Source organism: Phytophthora ramorum, assembly GCF_020800215.1.
Source record: "Phytophthora ramorum isolate Pr-102 chromosome Unknown Phyram_PR-102_s0005, whole genome shotgun sequence".
NCBI lineage: Eukaryota > Oomycota > Peronosporomycetes > Peronosporales > Peronosporaceae > Phytophthora > Phytophthora ramorum.
The window spans coordinates 1,233,035-1,245,289 of NW_027150651.1; the positions used below are offsets into that span (position 1 = coordinate 1,233,035).

At 54.6% G+C, this 12,255-nt stretch overlaps 7 protein-coding genes across 8 annotated transcripts; 4 read left to right on the forward strand and 3 right to left on the reverse strand.

The window, feature by feature from the left end:
- Positions 1–40: 40 nt before the first annotated feature.
- KRP23_6073 lies at positions 41–1,690 on the forward strand (the record flags this gene model as incomplete). 2 transcript variants are annotated; one of them, XM_067891219.1, is made up of 1 exon in its annotated part: positions 41–1,690. In XM_067891219.1, the coding sequence occupies one exon, from the start codon at positions 41–43 to the stop codon at positions 1,688–1,690; it is 1,650 nt and encodes a 549-aa protein (XP_067745596.1). The 2 variants fall into 2 exon arrangements, with proteins under 2 accessions (XP_067745596.1, XP_067745597.1); XM_067891220.1 differs by having other exon boundaries at positions 764–1,690.
- A 233-nt stretch (positions 1,691–1,923) lies between these two features.
- On the reverse strand, positions 1,924–5,395 carry KRP23_6074 (Coatomer subunit gamma-2; the record flags this gene model as incomplete). Its single annotated transcript, XM_067891221.1, has 10 exons — positions 1,924–1,983; positions 2,053–2,442; positions 2,520–2,720; positions 2,797–2,922; positions 2,999–3,801; positions 3,880–4,138; positions 4,212–4,607; positions 4,688–4,783; positions 4,874–5,145; positions 5,266–5,395. 10 exons carry the CDS (start codon positions 5,393–5,395, stop codon positions 1,924–1,926), a joined length of 2,733 nt encoding a protein of 910 aa, XP_067745598.1.
- Positions 5,396–5,749: 354 nt separating this feature from the next.
- Positions 5,750–6,097, forward strand: KRP23_6075 (Histone H2B; the record flags this gene model as incomplete). Its single annotated transcript, XM_067891222.1, has 1 exon — positions 5,750–6,097. One exon carries the CDS (start codon positions 5,750–5,752, stop codon positions 6,095–6,097), a length of 348 nt encoding a protein of 115 aa, XP_067745599.1.
- Positions 6,098–6,911: 814 nt separating this feature from the next.
- KRP23_6076 (Histone H4) lies at positions 6,912–7,223 on the reverse strand (the record flags this gene model as incomplete). The annotated part of the gene is made up of 1 exon (XM_067891223.1): positions 6,912–7,223. One exon carries the CDS (start codon positions 7,221–7,223, stop codon positions 6,912–6,914), a length of 312 nt encoding a protein of 103 aa, XP_067745600.1.
- Positions 7,224–7,575: 352 nt separating this feature from the next.
- On the forward strand, positions 7,576–7,986 carry KRP23_6077 (histone H3; the record flags this gene model as incomplete). The annotated part of the gene is made up of 1 exon (XM_067891224.1): positions 7,576–7,986. One exon carries the CDS (start codon positions 7,576–7,578, stop codon positions 7,984–7,986), a length of 411 nt encoding a protein of 136 aa, XP_067745601.1.
- A 1,183-nt stretch (positions 7,987–9,169) lies between these two features.
- Positions 9,170–9,481, forward strand: KRP23_6078 (Histone H4; the record flags this gene model as incomplete). Its single annotated transcript, XM_067891225.1, has 1 exon — positions 9,170–9,481. One exon carries the CDS (start codon positions 9,170–9,172, stop codon positions 9,479–9,481), a length of 312 nt encoding a protein of 103 aa, XP_067745602.1.
- Positions 9,482–9,940: 459 nt separating this feature from the next.
- KRP23_6079 (Origin recognition complex subunit 1) lies at positions 9,941–11,305 on the reverse strand (the record flags this gene model as incomplete). Its single annotated transcript, XM_067891226.1, has 1 exon — positions 9,941–11,305. One exon carries the CDS (start codon positions 11,303–11,305, stop codon positions 9,941–9,943), a length of 1,365 nt encoding a protein of 454 aa, XP_067745603.1.
- Between the last annotated feature and the right edge of the window lie 950 nt (positions 11,306–12,255).

The following is a 12,255-nucleotide window of genomic DNA, read 5'->3' on the forward strand; positions in this document are numbered from 1 at the left end:
TTTGTGTGAAGCTCTTCAAAGTGCCAATCGAGTGGAAGCCATGAGCCGCACCAAGAAGAGCGCGCGTCGAAGCAAGTGCAACACCGACGGGGCTGCTCCTGCGCCGAACAAGAAGCAAAGGAAGGAGGCGGCGAAGGCTGTTGCTGCAGCGGCAGTACCGGCGACTGACAATGGTGAGAAGGGCAGTCGCAAGTGGGCGGAGAGCACGCTGACCAAGCTGCTGGGCGGCATGTCGCTGGACTCGTTCTTGTCCGAGTACTTTGAGAAGAAGCCACTGCTGGTGCGCAAGGCGGAGAAAGGCGCTTTATTCGGCAATGCATTGTTCTCGCGCAAGAAGATGCTCAAGGTCATGGAGAAGCAGCCGCGCAGCATGGGCTTTGGCAAGGACCTGACTGTCTGCAGATACGCCAACTCGGAGCGCGAGAACTTCGACGGAGAAGACTCCAACGGCCACGCAACAAGTCGTCAGGTGGCGAGTCTGCTCGACAATGGCTATAGTTGCCAATTTTACCAGCCGCAGCGCTACGTGGATGGACTATACGAGCTGAACGCGGCCTTTGAAGAGACTTTCGGTGGTCTGGCGGGCGCTAGCGCGTACCTGACTCCGGCGAACTCTCAGGCATTGGCTCCGCACCACGATGATGTGGAGGTTTTCGTGCTGCAGACGCAGGGACGCAAGAAGTGGAAGCTTTATCATCCGATCGTAGAACTGGCGGGCGAGCACAGCTCGGATTTGGCTGAGGACCAGATTGGCGAACCGTGGATGGAACTTACTGTGGAGGAAGGAGACCTGCTGTACTTCCCGCGTGGGGTCATTCATCAGGCCTGCACAGACAAGGAGCAGTTCTCGACGCACGTGACAATTTCGGTGTACCAGCACAACACGTGGGCCAACTTCTTGGAGGCTGCGCTTCCCCGCGTCATTCGCCATGCCTTTGACTCGGATGTTGCCTTCCGCAAGGGGCTTCCTGTTGGCTACCTAAAGTACATGGGCACGCAGTTCCCAACTGACTCGAACAAGGCCAAAGAGTTTGCCTCGATGTGCAAGGAGTTGGTGGCCAAGCTAGCCACCCACGTAGGTGAGAAAGACCTGCAGGAAGCTTCTGATGAGGCTGCGCTGGATGTACTGGCAAACCGCCTGCCTCCGCCGATGGAGTCTGAGAACAAGACAGGTGAAGAGGCCGCCCCTAGTCCGCTTGAAAGCAACACTGCTATTCGCTTTAAGAACCGGTCGCACATCCGCTTGTCCATGGGCGAAGATGCAGCGAATGAAACGTTTGTTGCCGTTTACTACTCGTTGCACAACTGCCGGCGGCATCACATGGGTTTGTGCACTTGCGACGGCGAGTCAGGTGACGAAAACGGAGATGAGGATGAGGAAGACGACGATGCTGGAGGGGCTGCTGAGACCAGCAGTGCCGACGGAGAGAATGAGAATGATGAAGATGGGAGCGATGACGAAGATGACGACCCCAGCGTAGCATTTGGGCAGATGCCTCCTCAGCCCCAAAGTATCGTTTTCCCCGGAGAGCTGGCATCCGCGCTGATGAAGCTGTATGCGTCGTCTGCTTCCGTTCCAGGAGTGCCAATCGATGAGCTCGCCGAGACTGCCAGCGATGAGACCGCTGTGCGCGGAATGCTCCTGCGACTGTGGTCGGAAGGCCTCCTAGATGTCACCTCGCAGGCATAAATTGATGCAAGCGATAAATCAATCACAAACACTGTCCATTTTGTTTTGAGGGAAAGTAGCGATTGCAAGCATCTATCATAGCCTTGCTATTTGTGCCGCTTCTCCTTATCTTCCCTCCGCGGCTCTCGTCACAACGCTCGCTAATGTTCCTCTCCATGTGCTGATGCACGTCGTTCCTCGCTCTCCTGATGGACAAGACCGCCGGGCTTACCCGGGCAACGACCGCAGGCTTCTTATCTAATGCAGTCCATGATGGTTTGACTGATTTCCTCGGCCTCCGAACGCACGGCCATCTACACAAACGCAACAAAACGAGTGAGAACAAGACAAAACCGATCAATCCACCCTGACAGCCCCCGTACCTGCAGGATCATGCTGCCGCTCTGTTCATCCAACGATATTCTCGACTTAACCAGCGCCTTGACGCCTCCAACAAACACGCCTGACAGCAGCAGAATGTGAGCCTTGGCCTTAGGCTGCGGCACAGCCGTGTTCTCGCAAGGCTGCATGCCAAGGTTTTCAATAACAGCGGCCACGCCCTCCACGAGACTCTTGTACTTCAGCCCATAGCTGCCCTTAACCTCGGCGCCGTCGCCAATGTGTTCCCAGGCAGAACGGAAGTCGTTCACGGAAACCTTTGCCATCAGATCCGCCGCGCCAATCTCGATGTCCTCCATCGGGTACTCCTCGTCAAAGCCATCGTCCTCAACCTCACCAGACGACGGGTTCACCTCGTGTACCTTGAACTTCAACTGCATAACGTGATAGGATATCAGCGTTAGATACAATGCAGCAGCAACGACCGATATCACGGCCCTGAAAAACGTACCTCGACGTTAGCAAGCTGAACAATGGGGTACACACCGTCACCAGTGTACTGCAGGCAGACGAAACTTGAGCCTGTCTTGCCGTATGCAAGTTTGTCCAGAGGAACAACCGAGTGGACCTGCCACACTTCTTCTGGCTCCATAACAAAGCCGACGTTCACGTTCGTGAGAAGCTGGTCGCTCACAGTGTTAAGCACCTTGAACTGTGGGCATGCACGCGAATCATATTGTCAAAAACAAAGTAATTTGGTACATCCACCTTGGTCAACATAAACGTACCTGGAGCACAATGTGCTGCGCAAACACGTGCTTCGTGCAGCTGACGACGTATTCTGTTTCGGCCTCCGTAAGCTCCAGACGCTTGGAGGAACGGAAAAGTGCACCAAGGTCGGCGAACTCCGGAATCTGTAGGAGTAAACCAAACCAAGCAGAACAACCGTAAGTAGGGACCTACGGACGATCAACCTCAGATAAAACGTACCGTGTACAGCTCCTTCGCAACATCCTGCGGCTCAGGTGCCACGTCAGGCTGGATACTCTCATTATCAGCCTCGGCATCGTCACTGTTCGTTTCAGCGACATCTTCGACAACTTCAACATGCGGCAGCGCCTCAAATGTAAGTGGACCGTCCGCCGGGCGCAGCTCATACTGATCAATAGATTTCTGAAGCGCCGTCACACTCATGGGGAAGTCTTCAACGAGAAGGGTGCGGCTAGTAACCTCATCCCCCTCCAGGATCGAAAGGTACATGGTAGCGCGGTCACGCACTTCATCGTCGTCGTCAAGCTTGCAGCACTGCAGGAGGGATGACACGCTGGTTCGAAGCGATGCTACACGGATCGCAAACTGAGCAAGGGCCGACACAGCCGAAGCGCGCACAGGAGCGTTTTCCAGAATGACGCGGTTACGGATGAAACGAATGTACCGCGCCGGCGCCGACGTGGTTGGGCCCTTCTGGCCCAGAACCCGCAGAATCTTGGTGGACAGCTGCGTAAACTCACAGTCCTCAATGAACTCGCACAGGTGGAGGAGAGCAGTCTCCTTACACTCTTGAATGCGGTCGATCAAGAAAAGGATAGCGTCCGTGATTGTCTTCTTGAACTCGTAGCCACCCTCCTCGCGAAGGAAGTTAGCCAGGAAGTTCAGCAGCACACGGTGTTTCTGGGGGTATTTCATGCATAGGTTCTTGATGGCCTCTACCACAACGATCTTGAACTCATCCGCAATGTCACCCATAAATGTAGAGATCTGCTTCATCAGGCGATCCACGCTGGACTCGGCACCTAGTCATATTAGATTCCCATCGTTAACATTCACTAGACCGGTTACAACAAACCGCAAGCCCGCCCAGTGCAACGTACCAGTCTTCAAGAGAGTAGTGATGGCCAGAGTAGCAATAGATCTGTTAGAGTCGGAGATAAGTGCCTCCATGTCCTCATTGCAGCGTGTCACCAGCATGGGCTGCGTCAACGCCACATGACTGAGGGTCCGCACAGCAGCGAAACGTAGAGTAGGCTTCGAGGAGCCCAGGAACAACTGCAGCACAACAATAGCCTGCGTCAAGTCACGCGCATCCACAGGCAGTGCGCACAACGCCTTCGCGACTTCGTATATGACCATCTGCCATAGCGACAAATACAGCGTCAGCACAACGAGCAATCAACTAGCCATATTTGAATCGTCGCATTCGTACCTCGTTCTTCTGACGCAGCATCTTCTGCAAAAACGCATACAGCGGCGCGGCATCCTGACCGTTTGCGTTGTCGCGCAGGAGTGCGGCCGTGTAACGGATTAGCAGGCACGTCGCAAGGCTAGAGCGCAGGTTGGTCTTCTGGAGCTGCGTGATGAACTTCGACACTGCCAGCTTGTCGTGCTGCCGGATCTGATAGAGGAGGGAAACACCGTGGTACTGAACCATGTCGTTCGTGGAGTTCACGGCCTCCTGCACCTCGTTTACCCAACGACGCACAATCTCCGGGTTGTTCTTAATCAGGTGGATACCCGAAACCAGCGCCGAGCTGGCAACTAGGGCGTTGCGGTCCACAATTGCCTGCTTAATGTAGCGCTCGATAGCGTTCAACATGGAGCCCTGCGATCACATACAACAAATAGGCACGATAAATCAGTATCTGCAACACCAACAGCAAGTGTACCATCGCCATGACGTACATCAATGATCCGGCAGAGAACTCGGATAGCGTTAGCACGGTACAGATCCACGTCGGAGCTCATGTCCTTGGTCAGACTCTGGGTCACGATAATCACCTGATAACATCAACACGGCATCCGTCAGCGTCTCGCCTCTCTCCAGCACCCTCTATATAGTGGTCTGTGTGCATCAGTACGAGGTTGTACCTCGTCGGCGGCAGTCGCCTCAGCCACCTCCTTGATGAAGAGGTACATCATACGACGCAGGTTGGCATCCTTCGACTGAAACAGCTTGGTGACGCCGAAGAAGACGGCAGTGGTCTCGGCGCTCGTGAAGGGCTCGCCCTGGGTGAGGATATGCAGCAGCTTGGTGATCAGCTGGCAGCACTTTTTGGGGTGGCGCGTCACCGTGTTGGCGTCCGAGAAGATCTTGGTCTCCTGCAGCACCGTAGCCTTGTCTAGACCCTGGAATGGCGAGACTGTAGCACAGACAGAGAGGGGGGACACCAGCTATACAGTCAAAATCATGTAGCAACGAGGGGAAAGAGGAAGACCCCAAGGGGAAGAGTACAAGGAGCCGATCTTTGTGGGCTGCGTACCTTGGTCCTCCTCGTCGTTCTTGAACTTCTCCTTGATGTCTGCCATGACGGATGAGATGGTCATGGTCGACCCGCCGCGCCCTGAATCGCCTCCGGCGCCGTAAGTGTCCTGGCTCGCCGCCAACTTCATTGTCGCTCGCTCGCTCTGGCTAGGATTCCTCTTCGAGCTCGAGTATTAGCCGCGTGGCTTGACCGCTCGAGATCTGTGTCCGTGCACACGAATCAGTGTTAGAACACTATATAGTGTTTCAGACACCAATTGGCAAGCTGTTTTACGGTCCGCCAATCAGCGTGGTCAAACGTGCGTTCCGCCAATGAGACCTCGTCAAGCGAGCCAAAGCGAAAAGAGACAATCATTTGGGGCCGGACGGTTCCTATCCAAAAGTTGGAGCGCGGGAAAAAGCGCCGAGAGGCACGAGGTTGTCATTCCGAGATTTGACTCGTGCAGTAAAAGCAGTTTCCACTCTCCTCACTACCAGCAGCAATGGCGAAGACTCCCTCCAAGAAGGCCGCGAAGACGGTTGCCAAGTCCGGCAAGGGCAAGGGCAAGAAGCGTGTCGAATCGTACTCGACGTACATCTACAAGGTGCTGCGTCAAGTGCACCCCGAGACGGGTATCAGCAAGCGCGGCATGTCGATCATGAACTCGTTCATCAACGACATCTTCGAGCGCATCGCCTCGGAGGCCGGCAAGCTGTCGCGTTACAACAAGAAGTCGACGCTGTCCAGCCGTGAGATCCAGACGGCCGTGCGCCTCATGCTCCCTGGTGAGCTGGCCAAGCACGCCGTGTCGGAGGGCACGAAGGCCGTGACTAAGTTCACGTCCGCTTAAGTATCGTCCGACGTCCGCTAGCCTGTTCTTGTGTGCATCGACACAGAAGGTTGGCTTCCATTCTACCCTGGTGTTTTTTAACACCACCCTTTTCACAAGAAAAAATCAGGATTGCAGGAAGCACCAGGTTGTACGTGCAGTAACCAAATGTGTTAAGTCTGCAGCCGCGTGTTACTCGTGTGGCAGATGATGCGAGTCGCTTTTAGCCAAATTTGTAAAAGAAATGCGTCATGATGTTATTTTTTAGTTCGAAAGCTGTAGTCGTGCAAGAGGGCAGTACCAGGAATTGGGGACATCGCGAGTATTACACGTGTTGATGTTTGTTAGGTTAGCAGCGGCGTAGGCGCCTGTTTCCAGAACGAAGTCCACGCTCGAATGAGTATGTTTGCTTTGTTTTCCGAGTTCATCTTGTGCCCTCTTTCAACCTTCGTTGCACTCTTCACGCAAAAACGTTGCAGTGAACAATGTCGTTGCATTTACACGTGATTGCAATTTTCAAGAAAGCAAAACTCTTTAACATTGCTACTGCTCTCGTATTCTACATCAAAAAGCATTCCAAAAAAAACAACTCTTAACTACAAAAAAATTCAACATCTCTCACGCTAGGTAAAATACTACCACTCTAGTATACACCACAACCTGCTTCGAAGTTGTAAAAGCTTGATGATTCTTTTGAAAGGGTGGTGTTAAAAAACACCAGAAGTAGAGTGAGGAGCTAGCGCCCCTCGCAACGAAAACAAGCTAACAAGCTGCCAACGCCACAAGGCAGTGGCTCAAGCCGCCGAAGCAGCCGAAGCACCTAAGCGCAAAGCACTTATCCGCCGAAGCCGTACAGGGTGCGGCCCTGACGCTTGAGCGCGTACACGACGTCCATGGCCGTCACGGTTTTGCGGCGAGCGTGCTCCGTGTACGTCACCGAGTCGCGGATGACGTTCTCGAGGAAGACCTTGAGCACGCCGCGCGTCTCCTCGTAGATGAGGCCGGAGATACGCTTCACACCGCCACGACGTGCGAGACGACGGATGGCGGGCTTGGTGATGCCCTGGATGTTGTCGCGAAGAACCTTGCGGTGACGCTTGGCGCCGCCCTTGCCGAGTCCCTTGCCGCCCTTGCCGCGTCCAGACATTGTTCAGTTGATGAGGTTCTTGAGAGGAGAAGGTTGGTCCCAAGATGGAAATTGAAGAATGAGAGTTGTGAAAGCGCAATTTGGTCAAATCGGAGCTCCATACTCAGGCACTATACTTATGTTTGAACTTGCTTACACCTAGCCCCTCATAAAATGTATTTTCCGGGAGGGTGCGGTATCGAGTTGTTCATTGGTCAGAACAGCATCATGATTCTAAAGCTGATGCTGATTGGCGGAATCGTAGCTCATGCTGGCTGTTGACTGGCACAAAGGCGGGAAAAACTTTGGGGCGCCAACGCATGAGCTCATTCCCAAATTCTCCAAGTTCTCAACAACTTCGAAAAGAAAGACCATGGCTCGTACCAAGCAGACCGCCCGCAAGTCCACCGGTGGCAAGGCCCCGCGCAAGCAGCTCGCCACCAAGGCCGCTCGCAAGTCAGCCCCCGCTACGGGCGGCGTCAAGAAGCCTCACCGTTACCGCCCGGGTACGGTCGCTCTGCGTGAGATCCGTCGCTACCAGAAGTCGACGGAGCTCCTGATCCGCAAGCTGCCGTTCCAGCGTCTGGTGCGCGAGATCGCTCAGGACTTCAAGACGGACCTTCGTTTCCAGGGCTCCGCTGTGCTCGCTTTGCAGGAGGCCGCTGAGGCCTACCTTGTGGGTCTGTTCGAGGACACGAACCTGTGCGCCATCCACGCCAAGCGTGTCACGATCATGCCCAAGGACATTCAGCTGGCCCGCCGCATTCGTGGTGAGCGCTCTTAAGTGGCTTGTCCGCAAGTGAGTAGCCCCGCTACTGACTAGGCGCGCTTCTCTGCGTGTCTAATCAAACTTTGTCGGCTTGACTAGTTGAGCCGACACTCTATCCTGGTGTTTTTTAACACCACCCTTTCACGAGAAACATTTCATTTACCGCTGTACCGTAGAAGTAAGAATCTAAGTAGAAGATTGAACGATGGATTTGGTCGTATAGGGAATGAGTGAGGTGATGTGGCATGTTTCTGCAGTACCTGGTCGGTGGCACTAGGGTGTCCTAGTTGTAGCATACTGCATACCGTCAAAGTTTAGTGCGACAAGAGTTTTTGGGCCCTATTCTGCTCCCAGTGCTTTAACTACACTGTGCCCGGTACTATTCGTGCACACGGATACATAATGCTTCTCTTGGCAAATGTCAATATTGTCGACGAGTCTTTCTAGTGCTGCGTCTGACTGGATTAAACGGATGCCCTTGAAACTGGTGGACAGCATTTGTGGATATCTTGATACGAAAAGCCGGAGGTGTTGCGATTGAGAGTCTTTCAGTAGATTATTGCTTTCGTGCCACCGCTGCGATGTAGATTTCAGCCCCGACAACCGCTCTGCTCTACGTTATTGTTGCCTAGATTGTCCATTTCCTCGAAGTAAAGGTTGCTAACAGGAAACATGAGCCTCAATTCCGGAAATTGTTGCCACCATCCATCGGTTACCAACGAGTTCATGGCACGTAGCGGCAGGTCTACTGGCGGCTCCGGGCCCCTTCAGCTCCGCGCAATAAAAAGCAGCCGACACATGGTATCGGAACAACTGAGTGCGTCTTGTGCCGGCTGGATCATGACGTCTTCACGGCTCCCAGGTTGCGCCACTTGCACTGCAAGTCGTACAGCGCTTAAATTTGCAGAGCTGTCAGCAGCACATTGCATTCGTGTCGCATCCCGAAGCCAAGTGGACTTCACTTGCGCAGTTCGCTGGCGTCGTCCAGCGTCTGCACAATCTCTTCCACGATCTGGTACTGGATAAATATTGCAAATGGGATAGGTTTCCATCAATTCGGGATAGGTTTCCGCCAATTCAAACCCGCGACATAGTCGCCGTTTTGGCGGCAAAACGCGCGCGAGCTCCCTCCACTCTCATTCTTCAATTTCCATCCTAGGACCAACCTTCTCCTCTCAAGAACCTCATCAACTGAACAATGTCTGGACGCGGCAAGGGTGGCAAGGGACTTGGCAAGGGCGGCGCCAAGCGTCACCGCAAGGTTCTTCGCGACAACATCCAGGGCATCACCAAGCCCGCCATCCGTCGTCTCGCACGTCGTGGCGGTGTGAAGCGTATCTCCGGCCTCATCTACGAGGAGACGCGCGGCGTGCTCAAGGTCTTCCTCGAGAACGTCATCCGCGACTCGGTGACGTACACGGAGCACGCTCGCCGCAAAACCGTGACGGCCATGGACGTCGTGTACGCGCTCAAGCGTCAGGGCCGCACCCTGTACGGCTTCGGCGGATAAGTGCTTTGCGCTTAGGTGCTTCGGCTGCTTCGGCGGCTTGAGCCACTGCCTTGTGGCGTTGGCAGCTTGTTAGCTTGTTTTCGTTGCGAGGGGCGCTAGCTCCTCACTCTACTTCTGGTGTTTTTTAACACCACCCTTTCAAAAGAAACATCAGTTCTGTTGCCGCTGGTGTTTTGGTGCTCTGCGTAAAGCGTGCACATGAAAAGAGATCTCTGAATAAAGTCTGGTCTGGTTCACGACCGCAGAGTTGGTCGTTAAACAAGCGCCACTAGAAAGCGGTATGCCGCGAGTTGTTAGGGCAATGCAGGAGTCCTACCGAAGAAGTATATAATAGGTGCCTACAACGGCACTGCCGCAGAGTTGAGCTCAGTCTTCATTGTCGCCATCGACCGCAAAGATCTATCAGCACTTCTACCACCTCGATCATGCATGTACCACGAATTCTGATGGATCCAGCTTTCACGTAATAAGCTGCATTCCGACAGAGTGCATGAGAAAGACGTCCTGGAGTTCCTGATGCGAGCATCGTAGCTCCAGCAACGGGTAACGCGATGTTCTCGTCGAGATTTGGCGGATGATGCCTGAGCGCTCCAACTCGTCGCAAATGAACAGCAGTCCACGAAGTCGTGGGATTGGCACGAACGAATGCGTCTTGCACAAGATTGCAAAGCGCTCGATCACAGCTTCCAGTTCCGCGCCCATCTTGTTACCGCCACGGGCTGCATTAGAGCGCACCTCCATCCGTAGAGCGACCAGGAACGTGCATTCGAACTTGCTACATGCGCGCAGGCGACTCATGGGTGCTGACAGCGACACCGCCTGTTGGGCCTCGTGCAAATCCTCCCCAGTCACGAACAACTCCGCTGCCTCCTTAGACGGATTAACGTCGAGCGTAGTCAGTCGATGCAGGCACACCTCGGCAGATTTACGGCAAAGCGACAGCGCCTGACGCACATCGCCCGACTGGTGCGCCAGCGACTTGGCACAGATCTGGATGGCCTCTTCACTGAAGATGTCCAGCTGAAGTAGTCTCTGCTGGATAATATTCTCAAGCTGAGCTCTCGTATACGCCGGGAAGGTAATGCGGTGGCCGCCCAAGCGACTGCGGATCTTCGTCGGCAGTCGTTCGGGCAGGTCCATGGTGTTGGCGATGCCAACCAGCACGAGCTTAGCCGCCGCAGAGGTCTGCCACTCCAGCAAGTTGTACAGCACCTGGTTCTTGCCCGCCAGCATGAAGTCCATCTCATCCAGCAGCACCAACAGCATGGGGCGCGCAGCGTTCTTAGTCTGGAACTCGCGCTGCAGAATCTCGCACAGTCGTGCAGCGCTCATGCGCTTGTGTCCTTCTGCGTCTGTCTCTGGTGGCTGAAGAGCCTTCCACAGCACGCTGTACGCCACGTCCGGGCGTGGCATTTGCAGCCCGTTGACCTCGACCCACGCGAAGTTGCGCAGCTCGTGGGCGTCGCGCTGCGTCTCGAGCGTGCGAATGACCTCCTTGACGATGGACGTCTTGCCCGCGCCAGGCAGACCGCTGATGTAGATGGGCCCGCCGGCACTCTGCTGCTCGATGGAGGAGCGCAGCGCCGTGTAGATCTCGTCGCGCTCGTCCTCGCGCCCCGTCATGACGCGTGGGAAACTCGAGAGTTGTAGCTCCTGGCACGCGCGCTGCAGCTTCATCACCGCAGTAGACACCGCTGGAGAGAATGCGCCTGGATCCTTGTGCGTGGTGTCGCTGTCACTATGGTCGGCATTGCGAGGCCGCTTCACACCGGCATGAAGCAGCGGCGACGGCCGTCGGGGATTGTCGGCGTGGGCCATTTTCATTTTCAATTAGCAGTGTTAGAGAACAACACGTGCGTAAGTACGAATAATAAAAGCGTTTTTTATTTAAGTTGCCTTTGTCGAGCTCGGGACCGCTGCATGCTGCCCAATTCCAATTTGCCATGGCGCACTTCTATTCACTATCGTAGGACACCACCATAGACAGCAGGCTCATGCGTCCTCTGGGACTCCTCGCACAGCAGCTCAACGCAACGTGCGCAATACGACTTCAGCTGCTCGCTGCTGCTTTGGAATGACGAGATGGCTTCCAGCCGCTCGGCATCACTTCCTGCGCGGCAGATGCAGGTCGGCGCTAAATTCATCTTCGCTGCGGAACCACATGCTGCGAAGCGGATACCGGAACCAAGTCTCACTTGGCTGGAGGCTCAAAATGAAGCCACATCTTGCCCGAATGTCGTTTGTGTGGTCGTGGATACAAGCGTTTCATGACTGAAACTTTCAGTTTCCGGTTTGGCTGCTGCCCGCAAGCACCACGAATCGACACGACATCGAGCACGTCCTACACTATTAGCACCGAGGTGAACAATGTTGCCGTCGCCAATAGGCGGCGGTGACAACGTTCTGATCTGCGCATCGGCTGGATTCGCGCCATGATCGACGTCCATTTCTGCCCGGAGGTTGGTCAAGTTCGGGTCAGTTGCAAAAAAGATGAAACTTACCGACTGGCGAGCAAGTGTTTGGCGTCTAGCGAAAGCCCGGCGTCACCACTGACAATATAGGCTTGAGTCGCTTGGCCCAGATGGCAAACACCATGGCGGAATTGGGAAAAGCCGGAAGGCAGGCGCCAAAAAGAGCAAGCATGGCCACTGGCCACCTTGGTCTTCACTTGAGTATCAGATGCACACGAACGCCAAGATGTTGGCGCGTCTTCTTAGTGGCTCTCGCGTACCAGCATCCACGAACAACCGAGAAAATACAGCCAAACTTGGGTT